Source organism: Dermacentor variabilis, chromosome 11, assembly GCF_050947875.1.
Source record: "Dermacentor variabilis isolate Ectoservices chromosome 11, ASM5094787v1, whole genome shotgun sequence".
Classification (NCBI taxonomy): domain Eukaryota; kingdom Metazoa; phylum Arthropoda; class Arachnida; order Ixodida; family Ixodidae; genus Dermacentor; species Dermacentor variabilis.
Window position 1 is genome coordinate 34,244,453 of NC_134578.1, and position 16,254 is coordinate 34,260,706.

The 16,254-nt window shown below is 45.5% G+C and overlaps 2 protein-coding genes across 9 annotated transcripts in view; one reads left to right on the plus strand and one right to left on the minus strand.

Moving 5' to 3' along the window:
* Positions 1–9,022, minus strand: part of LOC142564663 (endoplasmic reticulum membrane-associated RNA degradation protein-like) — a 34,280-nt gene extending 25,258 nt beyond the window's left edge. For 3 of the 6 annotated variants that reach the window (XM_075675761.1, XM_075675762.1, XM_075675760.1), the window contains exons 1-3: positions 6,403–6,659; positions 4,084–4,232; positions 1,290–1,391 (exon numbers count right to left, since the gene is read on the minus strand). In XM_075675761.1, the coding sequence (XP_075531876.1) occupies positions 1,290–1,391; positions 4,084–4,232; positions 6,403–6,550 (399 nt within the window). In that variant the 5' untranslated portion in view covers positions 6,551–6,659. Of the gene's footprint in view, positions 1–1,289; positions 1,392–4,083; positions 4,233–6,402; positions 6,661–8,677 lie in introns of those variants that run through there. The other 3 variants (XR_012824648.1, XM_075675764.1, XM_075675763.1) reach the window with 2 other exon arrangements.
* LOC142564664 (serine/threonine-protein phosphatase 2A 56 kDa regulatory subunit epsilon isoform-like) overlaps positions 6,890–16,254 on the plus strand; it is a 60,299-nt gene continuing 50,934 nt past the window's right edge. Inside the window, exon 1 of one of the 3 annotated variants that reach the window (XM_075675765.1) lies at positions 6,890–7,732. In XM_075675765.1, the coding sequence (XP_075531880.1) occupies positions 7,564–7,732 (169 nt within the window). In that variant the 5' untranslated portion in view covers positions 6,890–7,563. Of the gene's footprint in view, positions 7,733–9,202; positions 9,427–16,254 lie in introns of those variants that run through there. The other 2 variants (XM_075675767.1, XM_075675766.1) reach the window with 2 other exon arrangements.

Below are 16,254 nucleotides of genomic sequence, written 5' to 3' on the forward strand. Positions count from 1 at the left end.
TGTTGATTTTGAGAGATAAAGGCTAAATTATAGTGACTGTTGGAAGTGGAATTTTGATTTAGGGCCTGAATTCTTTTAATGGAATATTCAAAAATTGTTGAATTGGAAAAAAATTGAAGCATGAAGTTTACAAATTCATAGCTCTGCACCTAGAACATCGCAGTTCTGTAAGTTGCCTCCATTAAAGCATTAAAAGCGGACAAATTTGATATGTCAGTTTATACTTTATGTGAATAAGTTACATTGTTCACAATTAGGGGTCTTGAAAAAGTTATACTACAACTTGGTAGTCTTTTTGAAAGCCATGTATATAAATTTTGTCCACTTTAAATGTACGTACTACCAGGTGCCATTTGCAAATTGTGATATCATTTTTTCATTGCTGAGCTACACAGTCGTAAACTTCATAGTTTCGTTTTCAGAAGATTTGCGATTTTTACCAATTTTTATTAAAAAAAATTAATGACCTAAATAAAAAATTTGCAACCAACAGTCACCAGACTTTAATGTTTGTTTTCAAACGGAACAAGCCTCATCAAGTTTGGTGCACTGGTTGCTGAGAAAAATCGGTTTTCCTTTGTCATGTACAGGTGGGCCAGAGCTAAAGGTTCCTCTTGAGAGAAAGCTTTAGCTTGGGGACAACTTCAATTTCCCCATTCAAGTACATGTAAAATGCAGAAATGCTTTTACAAGACAACCGCTGGACCAACTTGAACAAAATATGCTGGATATGAGAGGAAAACTGAATTCTAGTGACCCCAGGAAGCATCATTCTGATTTAAGGCCTGAATATTTTGGCAGAATTTTCTAAAAGCTGTTTATTTAGAAAACCTTGAAGCACAAAGTTTACAATCCGCACTTCTGCACCAGAAAGTGATGTCGCAGTTTTTTAAATGACGTCTATTAGAGGATCCAAAGTGGACAGATCTCGAATTAGTAGTCTATTTCAGAGCTGTGTACAATAAATCAATTTTGTCCACTATAGATGTTCTAGTAGGTGCAGTTTACATAATTGTGGTACTATTATTTATTACTGAGTTACAGAGCTTAAATCTTGGTAGGTGAGTTTCTTTTGAATTTGCGATTCTCAGCAATCATTGTTGGAAAAATTACGGCCTAGAGAAAATTTGCTTCCTACAGTAATTAGGTCCTAGCTTTTTATTTTGAATGCAACAAATCTCATCAGAATCAGTGCTGTGGAACAGAGAAAAATGATTTCTCTGTTCCCATGTATTTATATAGGAACTACTGAACTACTTCCCCTTAGGCAAAGTGGTATCCTCACATACGTCACCGAGAGAGTGCTCCAAGATGGCAGTTATCCTAAGCACAGCAAGAACAGGCCCGCAAGGTTCATCACACTTCAGCCATCCAAAGCAGTTCTGAACGTCCTGCAAAGTAAGCACACGCATATGCACATTAAAGCAAACAATCATCGGCGGAGGACCGTGCAATACTAATACCCGAACACACACTGGGTGATCGTTGCAATGTCACCAGTGGCGTAGCAAGGTCATCTGGCACCCGGGGCCCTTAGCTCTTCTGTCACCCCCCCCTCCCCCCAAGTGTAGTCGAGGAAGACGAGGATATCGACAATTTTCGGGTGTCTTTAGACGTATATGACACCTCCCCCCCCCCCCCGACTGGCCCCGTGCACCCGGGGCCCACGGCCCCCCCGTTGCTAGGCCACTGAATGTCGCCGAGTGTTTACCATAAATTTGTTCATCCTTCATCATTGTATTTCATGTCCACTGCAGGACAAAGGCATCTGCAAGTGGTCTCCAGTTGCCCCTGCCTTAATTGTGCCAGCTCACACCATCCTAGGCCCGCAGAGCTCCTCATTTCATCACACCACCTAATTTTCCCCTGTCCTTGACTGCCCTTCCCTTCTCGTGGCACCCATTCTGTTATTTTAACAGACCATTGGTTATCTGCCCTATGCATTACATAGCCTGAACAACTCGATTTTTTTTTCATCTCAGTGTCAACTGGGATATCAGCTATCCCTCGTTTGCTCTCTAATCCGCACTGCCGTCTTCCTGCCTCTTAACACCACGCCTATAATTTTTCGTTAAACTGCTTGCTGTGTGGTCCTTAGCTTCTCCTTGAGCTTCTTCATTATCCTGCAAATTCAGCATGAGATTAGCATCCTTTGATTTGAACTGCAGATTATGCCAAGTGTTCTGCAGCTTCTCATCGGCCTAAGACCTAAGGCCGACTTAAGAATATCTGGCGTTTTCCTCGGGACAGATGCACACTTCCTGAAACCAAAGAGCGGAGTTTGTGCTGCCCCTCGCTTCTCACTCTGAGGAAACAACCGAGTGAAAGGGGAACCACTTAAGGATTTCGCACTTGGGACCGACTTTGGTGCTATGGCTGCAGCAGGTGTGATAACTGTGATGTCTTATAATGAATCCCTCTTAAAGGGCCCCTCACCAGACAGATGCTGCAAACGGACAAGTACGGTGGGTAGATCGTATGCTGACGATCTGCGATGGCTGAGCACGGCCGCCCGGGCCCTACCTTGAACACGATCTGCGATGGGTTCGAAGGCTACACATAGCCCGAGAAAGCTGTGATGGCTTCGTGTGTGCTGTGTTTAGTAAATGCCTAGTTTGCACTCAAGCGAGAAGCAGCACGAAGGGCAATTCGCTCAGCGCTGCTGCTGCTCTTGATCATTCCATCCCTCTGTGAAATTTATTTTCACTTTAATAAAGTTCTTTCTCTCTCTCTCTTGATCACGCCAACAATGTGACAGCAAGTGCGCATGGTCATAGAGTGAGATGTGTTCGTGTTAGCCTGTGCGCACATGACGGTGCGCTTGTTAATTTAGTTAGTGAATGTTTACAGCAGTCTAATAATAAAATTACTAATCTTACTTCTTATAGCTGTATAATAATTTGCTATTGCAAGCAATGACTCGCCTATCGGGCGAAAATGGGCTCTTTCTTCTTTTCACGATTGCAGGCATAAATATTTTCAATTATTTCACTCAAAATGGATTGCTGAGGATACTCTCATGATCATGAAATCAGCCAGTAACATTGACAGGTCAGCTGCTCTTGATGACGCTGCATGACGGCATTGTGGAAATGAGGGCGAGTGATTTCTTGCGCTGTTTGACTCGAGATTGTGAATTGCCTGCTGCACGCAGTGCAGTAATATTTGGCCCACATGTTCACAGCAGCCTTTATGACAGGTCGGCAATGTTTTTTTACTGTGTTCAAAACGTGTTTCAGACCCTTTGAGCCCAAACCCTATGTGAGCGATTTTGTGTGTCACGGTGATGAGCAATGGCTTTGGGCGATGAAACGAGTCGTTGCGTGACCGGATCACACATTCTTGTCACTTGGCTGCTCGGTTTTGGAAATCTCAAATTTGTTGCTTTTCGTGCGGACAGCCCGGTAGCCACTCGAGCAACAGGCCGATGGACACCGGCTGACCACGTATGTGCTTCCCTAGGTCACGGCTCCTCCGTGTGTCGCGGTCGAGCCTGTATTCTCCTCAGTAGGCCCTACTCGATTTGTTTTGCATGCCCATCACCGCTGCATCTCGAGACGAAATTGGGTTGTACCACCCCTACCTAGCTGTTGATGGTTGTATGCACTGCAGAAAAGCTGCCAAAACATTTTCAATTTGGCCTCCCTGGAAGCATTTGAGAAGTTCGTGAGGCGAGGTTAGTTGTATGGCACAGTGTAGTACGGCCACTTGATTTCCAAAGTCGTGGCGTTTCAGAAACGGGTGCAAAAGATGGTAAAACAGCGCCTTCAACTAAATGAAGCAGACAACTGAGCGTATTTTGCTGCCTCCCCGCCGCCTGCAGCCGCTGCTCGCATGGGGTTCCACTGGTAAGCAACAGAACTGAATGACAGCAATCCAAGACATGTCGCTTGTCGCTGTCCAGCGCAAAACCATTTACATAGTGTTTATACTTTGGAAAGCAAGTACAACCAAAATGCAGATGGGACAAATAAAACACAAAAGGAGTGTGGAAGTTTTGTTGAATGTCATACAAAAATGGCACTTAATTTCTCCCTGCAAGCAGCAATGTATTAATAGGTGACCGACTGCAATGCTCCATACCTTCTCTGCACCTGTCCATGATGAAAGTTCCACTGCTTTGACCCGAAAGCTGTCCACAGAGAGTTCTGCGTAGGCTGTCTTGATGTGATGAATGGATGGTGACAGCAGTTTCAATGCCCTGCAGTACCATGTCTCGTTCTGGTCCACGGCTGGAGAATAAAACAAATTCCAGTCTTTTTTTTTCAGTGGGCATGATGTTAAAAAAATAATCTTAAAAGCAAAAAAAAAAAGTTTCCAGCAGAAAGCACAAACCTGGACGGCACGGAAGAAGACAGATGACTAAAGGTGTGCGAATGCTTGAAATTTTAAATTAATGAATTGAATATTGTCAACTTTTACTCGGTCTTCAAAGTGACTAATACGTTTTGAGCAGTCTTGGCATATTTTAAAACCTCAACAGAGGGCTATTAAGCATAATGTTGGAGAAAAATTGTGATAAATTTTATCCGTATACATGGTATAGAAATGGGCATTTGGTAATATATTCCACTGCTGTGCATGATTTTGCTGACTGGATGAACAGGCATGCAAGATTATCATGAGACTAACAATGAATGTGATAGCATTGCTCAGGTATTAAAAAACCAAAATTAATGCGCATATGCTTCTGCACAAAGTTGTACGTGCAGTTCATTAATTTCATTATGTGCTCATTCGCTATAGATTTATAAGGGTGCCCACTGTGCCTGTGAAAAGGAGGGGGGGAATATCAGCAAAAGTAGAAAGATCTCAAAAGGAGGTACAACAACAGAGGAATAAGCGCATGTAAAGCAAATGACCGGAAACACAAACAAAGAAAAAGCCTAATACGTAGCAAAGAAAAACATTGGAAACATTATAAAACTAGAAAGACAAGAAGCAAGCATGCACTAGAAAATGGGGCCATAAGCTAGGGTGCAAAAAAATGAAATCGGCAGTGACACATAAGACTGCTTACATGTGAGAATGTGAAATCAGTATAGTCGCTTCGGTGAAATGTTTCTTTTTTTTTTTTCTGCGTGTTCCTTGTCTGTGCAAGCTCCCACCTGCGTTTTTACTGCGCCTCGGTAAGGCCAAATGAAAACACACCAGGCGTCTCAATGTGCTCGCTCGCCCGTGAGGAGTTCATTACTCGAAGGACCGCTCAGAGGCATCCAACTGGAAATTAACGCTTTATATTTGACACATTACACTTTATACACTCGTGTGACGTGGCGCCACCTCCTCCTCCCCATTGGCTGCGCCGTCACGTGACCAACAACCGCTCGCACTAGGCCACACGTTGGTTGCGACGTGGCGTGCGCAATGACGCTCGCGCTAGGAACGCATTTCGTCAACGAAAACCGTGGAGCCGCCGTGGCGTTGGGGAAGCGTGTTCGACTTGCGTCCCGGTGCGCCGGGTTCGATTCCAACCGAGGCCGAAATTAAACCAATATTCTTTTCAAGGGCATCGATTTGCTTTGTTTACAGGAACCTCCCCGAGAAATTTGACGTCAATTCGAGCATTTTTTTGATGTGGTTTCTCTCTTTGTCGTCGGCCATTTTTGGTACCATCATTCGGTCACGCCGCCGACTAATGGGGCATATAGTGCTTTCGCATTGAAATGCGTCACTGGGACTAATTACAAACTATGCATATTGTGGCATATCTGCAATCGTGTACAGTTTTTGGGAAGAAGGACGTCCGAAAAATAGTTCGATACACCGCAATTCCTTTCGAGGGGTGCGGAAACACAGCCTTGTTTGAACAGGCATCTTATCACAGTTTATGCCATGCAGTCCTCCAAAGAACACCAATTTTGCGAAAAAAATTATATTTAAGTATCCCTCCCCCCCTCCCCCCCCGGCCGTTTTATTCAAGATCGAGCCTAGGCAAAGTCGACTCATTCACACCTAAATTTCTGTCATAATTTGAGAACGTAAATCGCAGCCAGATTTCGAGTGCGTTCTCATTTGTCGGCACCACTGACCAACCAGGGATACCACACGTGGTTATTTTCGTCTGGATTCGCAGTTTTCGTCAGAAACTACCAATTCTAATTGAAAAAAAATAATAAAGAAACCGAATTTCTTCAGTCCAGACTACTGAAGCTGGGCGGTTATCTATAAAAAGCAGATTCGAGAAGTTGTCACCAACGCCTCGGACGCTTCCCGGTGCATGACAGACCCACGTGCGCTGGCAATGTGATAAGCGACACATGACGTTATCAACAAGCGCACAAGCATGCTTTGGTCACGAAGGCGCTGTATGTCGACGACACCGCAAATCCTCGTCAAGGTTTTCGTTGTTAATACCACTAAAGATAAACTATAAATAACAAATACAACGAAAGCAGGCACCTTCACACGAGTCCAATATATTCCTTAACCGGGGCGTGTCTATGGTAAGGGCCCCGGTAAGAATGTTATCGAGATCTCCCGATATTCCCGTCTCGCATATCATCTTCCAGACGTTCGGTGACAGGCATGTCTGCGCTACAACGTTCATGTCTGTTCATGTAGCTAAAAGCACCGTAGATTTAAATACATTGGTTTCATTTTCGTAGCTTCAGCAGTCAAAAACGCTCCGATTATGAAAGAAACCGAAAGAGTCGCTTTTGATACTGATTCAGCGAAGTACTCGTTTCGCATTGTTCAAAATGAATTTAATTAAGCTTTCAATCATTATTAAAATAATATAACATTGCATAATACGTAGCAATATTGTTTTTTAAATTTTGTTATTGGTTTTTCATTACGTAAAATAAATGTAGCTTATTAGCAGCGCTGCTTGTGGATGGGCGCAGGATAAGTGACGCTTTGTACAAGGCAATGGTTCCGCCGCTCCGAGCCGAACAGGGAGCCGAACTTTCCCGAACTACGTATAACGTGAGCCGAGCAGCCGAGCGTTTTCCGGAAATTGCCGAACGCGTCTATGTGTAAAAAATCCTAGGTGGTCTGCTCTGCTCGCTTGGCGAAAGTGTATGTGATACAGGGGGTTTGTTTCCAAACCGTTCGCTTCCATGTGCACGTCGAAGCCGTCGGGACCGGCGAGACCCGCGGCCGTCATGTAGGAGGCACGCCCGTGGAAACGCCGAACCGACGCCCTGCGCGCCCGGCGCGACGAGCGGATATTTTACGTATGGACGCAGCACCAGCACCACCGATGCGGCGGCGATGTTAGGCCTAAGGGTCGAGAGATGATCGACGCCGTTTAGGCCTAAACCTCTGCTTGTTTATCGCGAAAGAAAACCCCCGGCGCGCCGACGCGGGGGCATGGATCCGAAGCTCGCACCGCGACGCGCCGCCGGCACGCCGTGGGCGTCTGCCTGAGACGCCGAGAACACAGCGACCCGGGGCTGAACGAGGGAGACGCCGGTAGCGAACGGTCCTTTGCTGCGTCGCCGACGGCCGCGCAAGCACCTCCACCTCGACCCAGCCCGCTGCAGCCGCTGAAGGTTCCGAGTGCTTTTTTTTCCCCTCTTCGTAATACAGTGCGCGTACACAAGAAAACGGCCAGGCATGTCGGCTCACTCTGGATCGCACCCGGTCTCGTCGTCCGCGACTTTCGTCGACAAGATCGACCCGTTCAAAAAGGGATCGCTCAAGCGCAAGCAACGCAAATCGCAGGGATCGTCGCGCTACCGGTCCGCCAACGACGTCGAGCTCCAACCTCTGCCATTGTTAAGAGGTAAAGAACACTTTCTTTTCCGTGGTGCGCTGCCTCGCTAACCGAAAAAAAAAAAAAATTACGGCGACCCAATGAGCCGCCGAGAAGCGTTCCTTCTTTTTCCGCGACCGCATCGACGTGAGATGCCAGTCATACCGATCCTCAGGGTAGTAGTCGGAGAGAGTGGCACCGGAGATCAACCCTGCGTCATGCGCTTTGCCTTTGGGAAGGTCGCGAGACAGGCGGTCTCTCGCCTGCCAAATGTGCCAAGTGCCTTTTTTGCTGGGCACCGCCTTTTTTTTCGCGTCTCCCAAGTTTTCCGGCCGCTTCGCTTGCGGCGACCTTTTCTGCGGTGTTCGAAGATAGCGCTTAGTATGAAGCCTAAGCTAGGAATTGATCCTTTGGAGGCACCCCCCTCCTGCCACCCCCCCCCCCCCCTTTGCTCGCATCGCTAAACCTAAAGTCAAACCTCCTCCCTTTTTACCTCCCTCGTCGAAACGCCGGTGTTGGAGTTCCTCGAACAACTAGTTCATTTGTGAGAGTTTCGCACGGAAACTTTTGCCAAGCGAATGGAATGCGTAGCAGAGTTCGCCGGTCTGCGCAAGCGGGCCGGTAATTTTTGCAGGCATCGCGGAAAAATGAAAGAAAAAAAAAGTGAAAGGTTAATTCTAATCCTCCCCTCTCTTGCTCGTTGTGGTGGCTTCCGGTGTCAAGCTACGAGCTGGCATCGATCACAAGCATTGATCCAGCTCGGTGATATATTGATAGAGAAGCGCTTGGAGTGCGGGATAGCGTGTGGGGCCTTATTAAACGATTATGGGGATGCACAGCTACCTTCTCCGTCTCGGATGCTGCAAACACACGATGATGTCTTTTTCTGCTTTCCTGCTCCCGAGCCGGACACCTCTACCTCAGCATTTCACTTCGGCAGGTCGGGACGCAAAGGAACAAAAATTAACTTCATACCAACCAATTTGGGCTGCTTCTGGAACTTCTCCGAATGCGTCGAATCCAGTCGGGAAGACATTCGTGACAGTCCAGGCGGTCTTGTTATTGCGGCATGTTGGGGATGACCCTACCGTCGTCGCCGGTGTTTCGAACCCGACTGCTCCTTGTCGCTTTTTCCTCTTTTTTTTTTTTTACCCGCTCCCCCTGCGGGGTCCCGCCGCGTGTTTTCGCCGTAGCCTCCAAAACATTTCGCTTAGCGAGTGCGTTGATAGGAGTGGCGCTCAGCCGCCTCCAACGCCGACCCACGTCGCGATATGCCTCCCACGCGCGCCAGACGAAAACGGTCTTCGCCTATATGCCGTACCCGAAAAGCGCGTTGGACGCTTAGGTAGCACTTCAGGAAGGAGAAGAAAGAGCTGGGAGGAGGGGGAGAAAGAAAGAAAAAAAAAGAACGCGCAGAAGTTACGGCTCTGTTCTTAGGCGTCGCGTCGTACTACGAACCACCGCTGCCACCATCGGCAGAACGACCCGACGCCTTGGTCTGTGCATCTGGCGCCATGGCTTCTTCGGTTCCGAACGCTGGCTGTGACGCGCGGAAGCGCCGTTGAAATCGTGCGGTCGCCCAGTCGCGTCTTCCCCTTGAAAGCCCGCCGCGTTCGAGTTCCCCATGATTGAGTTCAAGTCCAGAGGTTACGCCGGCGGGTCGCGAAACGCCGTGCTCGGATCCCTACTTCGCCAGCAGCGTCTCACGTCGGCCGCCGGCAAAGGTAAAAAGCCAAGAAATGGCTCTGTTTTGAAAGAAGGAATGTAAGAAAAAAAAAAGAATTCAGGGACTCCAGCTGCAACCCAAAAGCGCATTGTCTCCCCTCTTCCCAAAGCCTGCCTGTGGCCGCCTCGTCCAAGCAGGTGTAGGCAGCGGTTTTTCAGGAATCCGGCTGCGAACCCCATCAGACCTTGCCGTGCAATAGTGACGGCGAGAGCTTTGGTTGTGGTCCGGCTTGGTGGGAACGAGCTGCTTGTTGTGGTTGCGTAGTGGCAGTTGGAGATATTGCAACCGAGTTTACAAACTTTTGCATCAAATGAAGTGAGCTTGCCCGCCGTTGTTGGCAGGTAGCCTTGAATAAGAGCGAGCGACGGGGGGGAAAAAAGGAAAGGAAGAATGCCAACCAGTTGACAGGTGATGTGCTGCTGTCAACAGCTGCTGGTTTGTGCTTTGCATTTCGCAACATTCGCTTGTTTAGTGAAAGTGAACATTGTTGGAAGACTTTGGCTTTGCAGCCTTGCCTTCTACATTTTTCATCTCTAATGTATGTGTGCTGAGTTTCAGATAACTTAAAATACTGCGAAACCATCAATTAATGCAAGGTCCTGAGTTTGCCAACAGTGTTGTTTAGTGAATATGTCCTTGACTGGTTCTGAAGGGCTGTGTCTGGCATGTAAAGGTGGGAAGCCCATAGAAAAAGCATCCCAAGGAATATGGACAGCCTTGATATTTGACATGAGTAGTCTTATTAAGCTTGTGCGGATACTGTTTGAAAAACTGCTTTGGCAGGGAATTTCCATCGACAGCTTGGGGGGTTATCCATAGCGTGCTGTTAGAACAATTTGCTACCAAAATTACTAGGGAAATCTCTTGTGCTAGTAGTGTCTACGGGAGCGGCTAGCATGATGCTTGCTTCAGCCATCATGGGAATGGTTATTCGTGGATTTGCTTAAACTTTACCCTTATGGCTTCAAACGACCGTGACTTTGCAAATTGATCATGTTCAACAGAGTATTGCGTTATCAGTAAAACAATTTGCAATGATTATGCATGTGTACAGAGACCCATTGCCTTGCTGTGCTTTGAAAACTGATTGCTTGGAAATGTAGCAAGATATAGCCTAATAATTGGCACCATAGTAACATCTGACAAGTTCATGTACTGCCTACCCTTAGCATGATGTCCGAATGATCTCAATGCCAGAGTGTCCAGAGGAAACTGTAATTGAACTCCATTTTTGATTGAAGAGCTGCTCCCAAACATCCGAGGAAATCCTTTGGAATGCTCATGCAGAGCGTTGTTGCATAATCCATGCCCAAGTCAGTATTTCAAAAGGACTTGCAAATATGCACAATAAAGGCCTTAGGCATAATGCGTCTGACACGAGGGAAACATAGGAAATGGAACACACACAAGGCACTATCAATTTTGAATTTAGGTCCTACTGCCAGGACTTAATGCGCATAGTGGGGGAACTTGTACATTGGGTACACTACACCTAAGGCCTTTAATATGACGTGCAAACATTCCCAACACGCAACCTTAGTAACGCCAGTATGCAGGCTCAAAACAGAAACGTTGTGTGATGTTTGCGGATTTATGTCAAGGAACTTGCTCAAAATGCGCAGAACTCTTTTTTTTTTTTTTAAAGATGTGCCCACTATACTCTGAATTTGGGTAGACATCAAGTTCACTACAGCATCATCGCATACTGGTATGGCCTTAATTGCAATTCAAGAAGCAACCAAAGCCACGAGCAGCTTGGTATAAAAGTGGCAATACAGGCAGACATATATATGATACAACAGCAGAACTGTGTGCATTTGTGACGCCAATAAAATTTAAAATTTGATGAAATTTTACAGTAAAACAAATCCCATTCGGGCTTTCAAAAACGTGCACAACTGTAAATAATTCCATTCTTTTACATTAGCAGGAAAAGGAAAAAGAAAGCTATTTAAACTTTTGTTTTGGCTGGCCCAATTTGCAGTCATTCTACGTAAGCGTGTTCCTGCAGTGCAAAAAAATTTGTGAACGGACGTTGCCTAGCATGTCTTATTGTATTCTCCTGGTAGCAGCTGGATTGGCACAACCTGGAAGGCTTCCCGGCAGGCTATTGCACAAAAATATTGCATCACAAACAATGCGTGGCTGGGGCAATGCAACAGTTCGGTTTCAGTTGTTTTCCTCTTCTCGCTATTAACGGTCTGTATTGCATCCCACCTACATAATCGCCACAATCGGCCGCTCCCGAGTGTTGGATGATGTCGGCTCATTAGCTGTCAGCGATAACAAAGTGCCCCCGATATTCTGTATCGTGGCCTCTTATCTCACTTGTGGAGTGTGAAACTCTGTTAGGATGTTTGCCCTACGTTGTGCAGCCAGCGTGAAAAGTTAGCGAGGTACGAGATCCCAGAACCCAATATTTCAACAGACCTGGAATTTAGATTTGCAGCCTGTACTACCTAGTATCCATGACCAACATAGTGTTGTACTAGTCTTAATTGTTGTAGGCCAAAAAAACTGAGCAGCAATGCATCTTTTCGTGTAGCCGGCAAACAAGGACCTTGGAAGACCCTTGAATTTGAAACTGCCATTTTCAAGGCCGTGAAAGATATTTCATGAAGTGCTTACGTAACCTTGAATTTTGTTTTCGGTCAAGCTTACCAGATTTTTTAATGTGTATGACCATGATGTTCGTGCGAACCTGGAGTCAAGCTGATCTATTTAGCATCTTTGTCGTAGGGAGGCACCTTTCTTGTGGTGGCTCGTGATGGTTTATGGGAAAAAGGCTTAATGAAACCTGTAATGCCCAAACTCAGTTCTTCATTAAGGAAAATTGCGATGTCTCGTTTACCTTTATTTCTGGCCACGGAGAGAGTACATTTGTATTGATAATAATAAAATGTTATTTGAGTTGTAGCCTAATTATTGCAATAATTAGTAATTGGTTTGCTGTATTGTATACAACTGATAACTCCTTCCAGAATATCAAAAAGCACTTTTAAAGGTTGTGCCTCAAGTTTTCTGTGTTTGAGTCAGAATTTTGAGGCATGAAACTTAATGAACATATATGATGCATTGGGCAGATTACACAGTTAACGAGTGCTTTTTCATTTGATGTGCAATAGAAAGTTTGTTTAACTCGCTCTTTTGTTACCAAGCTATCAAGCATCGTGGCGCCTTAATCCTTGAAATTGCTTTGTTAGGGCCTTGAAAGTGAAAATCCTTGATTTTTTTCCCCACAAAGCCAGTAGTTATGCTGCGATCTGTTTTGTGCCCATTTCTGAATGTGTGAGATTTCGTAGATCAAGCGTCCATACTACATCGAACACCATGCCTTGTACTACTAACTACACGGAGTCTGCTCATATGAACGCTTCCTGGGATGCCAAATTGAAAACATTTCGGTGACTTTTCAACAGTGCGTACAACCAACAACACGTAGGTAGCAGCACTACAACTCAATTTTGTCTTGAGATACAGTGGCAGTTGGCATGCAAATCAAATTGAGCGGTGCCTACCCAAGGAGATGATGTAATCCACTGCAAAACACGAAGGAGTGGTGACGTAGGAAAGCGCATATGTAGTCAGCTAGCATGCCATTGGCTGGTCGCTCAAGTGGCTTCTCTGCTGTTTGTGCAATGAGCGACAAATTCTAGATTTTCGGCGCTGATCGATCGAGCGACAAGAACGGGTGATTGAGCGATACAAGGACTAGTGATCTGTTTGTGCGACGACCCATTTTGTCACTCGAAGCTGTCACTATCGCACACAAAATCGCTCTCATGGAGTGTAACCTGTAACCTCCAGAGACCCCTTATACATTATATTGCACATTGGTTTCAATCCTTTTCGAAGTTAATTCTGAAGGTATTGCGTGAAATATTGTTAGCGAATAGGAAGTCGCATGCCTGTGGAATTGTGTGGAAGTGGTTTATTTATGTTCTTGCCACCAGCTCTCGAGAAAATGTACGTAATTTTGACATAGGTCAGTTTTGAGACGACAAAAAGCAACTGTGAAACATATGTCGAATATTGCAAAATTGTATCGAAATCCAGGATGCTGAGCTGACGCGGCAACCCACTACATGATGTTGCCTGTCCACCTCTCTGTTCATGGAAACAAAATCAGTTTTTACCAAACATGAAAAGACAGTCACTTTGTCCACATGCATAGATGTCCTACTTCTGGCATGTAAACGGGATATTTAGACAGTTGGACGGTGATTTCAACTTTAGTTGGCGTCGATCAAAGACAATGTCTTCCCGTGCAAGTAGGGGAAGAGAACGGGCAAAGTCACTGTGTCACGCCACCCCTCGCTTGAGGGTAGTAGAGCGATGGACTGCTTAAATTTTTTGGTGGCCCTGCCTTTGGCATCGGCTCATGAAAGGGGCTTATGAACGGTTACCCGATAAGGAAAACTGGGGTAACTAAGACATTGTTTTTAAAAAGTTGGTTTGTCAACATACCAGTTAGTAATAAGAGCCGACTTGCAAAGTGAGTATGCCCTTGAGCTGCCTTTTGGTCTCGGCAGGTCAAGACTTCAAAATGCGTGGACCGCTTTCAAAAGCAATGTCACTGAATGAAAGAATCTGTTCTTTTATGCTACCACAGTCTTTGCAGCCGAACTGACTTTTGATGCAGACCGGGTGCTTTGGTTGCATCATTAGTATTTAAGAATATAGTAACGAGGTTTAAAAGACACTTTTGCTGAGAAGTCTGTTCATTTATGCAACAGCTCTCCATAGTTGCTTTGTGACTAAACTGACTGCATGAATGTCATTCCGTGAAGTTTGCTGACCAGGTATCTTGAGCAAGCCACTTGACAAAGTTTATGCCCGGGCTGTGTATCTCAATGATGACTGTGTGATGGTGTTGGGGAGGGTGTTGCAACAAACTGCAGAAAATGGAGAAGCATGGAAGAAAAAAATTTAATGTACACAGGAGGATCAGTTAGATTGAGTAAGTGTGGAAATCTACCAAATTCGGCAAATGGAATTGTTTTGCTTGCAACTGGTAATTAGTTCTTGGCTGACATGTGCGCTGGCATTCAGATTAGTTTAGCCTGCACACCTCGTGAAAATATGACATAAAAGACCACATACATTGCGAAACTTAACGAAGCTGGGAGAAAGTGGATCTACAATCACTACACCAAGCACTAAACTTCTGAAAGAAGTCTGTACTATTTATTCCAAGCTTGTAAACGTACTTAACACTTGGATGAAAGGAAGGATGAGACACACATAGCAAATACAGCATACTTGGGTTACAAGCCAAGAGTTCTGGTGATGTCATTGGAGGTTTGAACATTTCCAAGTGAGAATACTCAGCTTTTCGGGACACTTCTCTTTTTGGGAAGCTGAGCATGTAGCTGTGGCAGTGCAATTTGCCATACCCACTTGCTTTGCTAAACCATAAGAGTACCAATAGTTAGCGGACCAGACCACCAAGTGGTATGGCAAATCACACTGCCACAACTGCGTGCTCGGCTTCCCAAGGAGGGAAGAGCCTTACGAAGCAATGTATTCTCACTTGAAAATGCTCAAACCCCCGGCGATATCACCAGAACTCTTTGCTGAGGACCCAGGAAATCTCGTCCTTCCTTTTGCACACATCTGTTAAGCATGTTTACATGCTTGCAATGCTCAAGCAACTTGCCCAGCAAGCTGTTCTGCACTGTTCATTGCTGATGTGCAATCTGTGCATTTGTGTCAAGATGATTAGGCGGCCCCATCTGGGGCAGAAACTTGGAGGTTAACAAGGACGCTCGACAAGTTAAGGACTGCACAAAGAGTGATGGAATGAAAAATGTTAAGTGTATTGTTAAGAGACAGGAAGAGAGTGGTGTGGATCATTGAGCAAATGGGGATAGCCAATGTTCTAGTTGACATTAAGAGAAAAAAAAATGGAGCTAGGCAGGCCATGTAATGCATGGGTAGATAACCAGTGGACCATTATAGTTGCGGAATGGGTGCCAAGGGAAGGGAAGGGCAGTCGAGGATGGCAGAAAACTAGGTGGATTGATGAAATTGGGAATTGTACAGGCTCAAGTTGGAATCGGCTAGCGCAAGACCGGTAATTTGAGATTGCAGGGAGAGGCCTCCTTCCTGCAGTGGACATAAAAATAGGCCCATAATGATTAGGTGGCATGTTTCTTGTAATAACTGGATTTTGTTTAAGTACTCGGGAAAGGCGGTCAAAAACCGGTTGTAATATTCGACCACATCACCGTCTTGTGCTAAGCAATGGCAGTTGAAATGTAAAAATGCTTGTGTGCTTAGATTTAGGTGCATTTTAAAGAACCTCAGGTCATCAAAATTGATCACAAGTGTTACAACTAATATATCCTAGAATAAGGTTGAGTGGGTGGGACGGTGCTGTCTCGCTGAGGTGCTGCAGTTGGAAAAAATTGTACGAGGGTGCTGCGAGCAAACTAAATTGGGGGAGGCGCGCCCCACGCCATATGCGGCATACTTCCTCAGCTAGAGCCGAGACAAATTGCTTAGTATGTTAATAAAATGGTGCTTTATTTCAACTGCAAACTTATATTTACACCATTTTGCCACAGATATATATATACTTGAGGCATTGATTATACAACTTGTTTTCAATTTTGCTGTCATTGTGAAGTGCGTCATCTGCTAACGAGCACACACTTTGCACGGATATCCTGCTTTTGTTGTAGGAAGTTCATACGGTACATTTTTGACAATGCCTTTATTGCTTTGGTGCGCCCATGACTCTTGTCGGCCTTTACCAGTTGTGATTTTAGCCCGGAGAAATGCCGTCCTCAACACTGTCTTATAAAAGTAACACATAAATTTG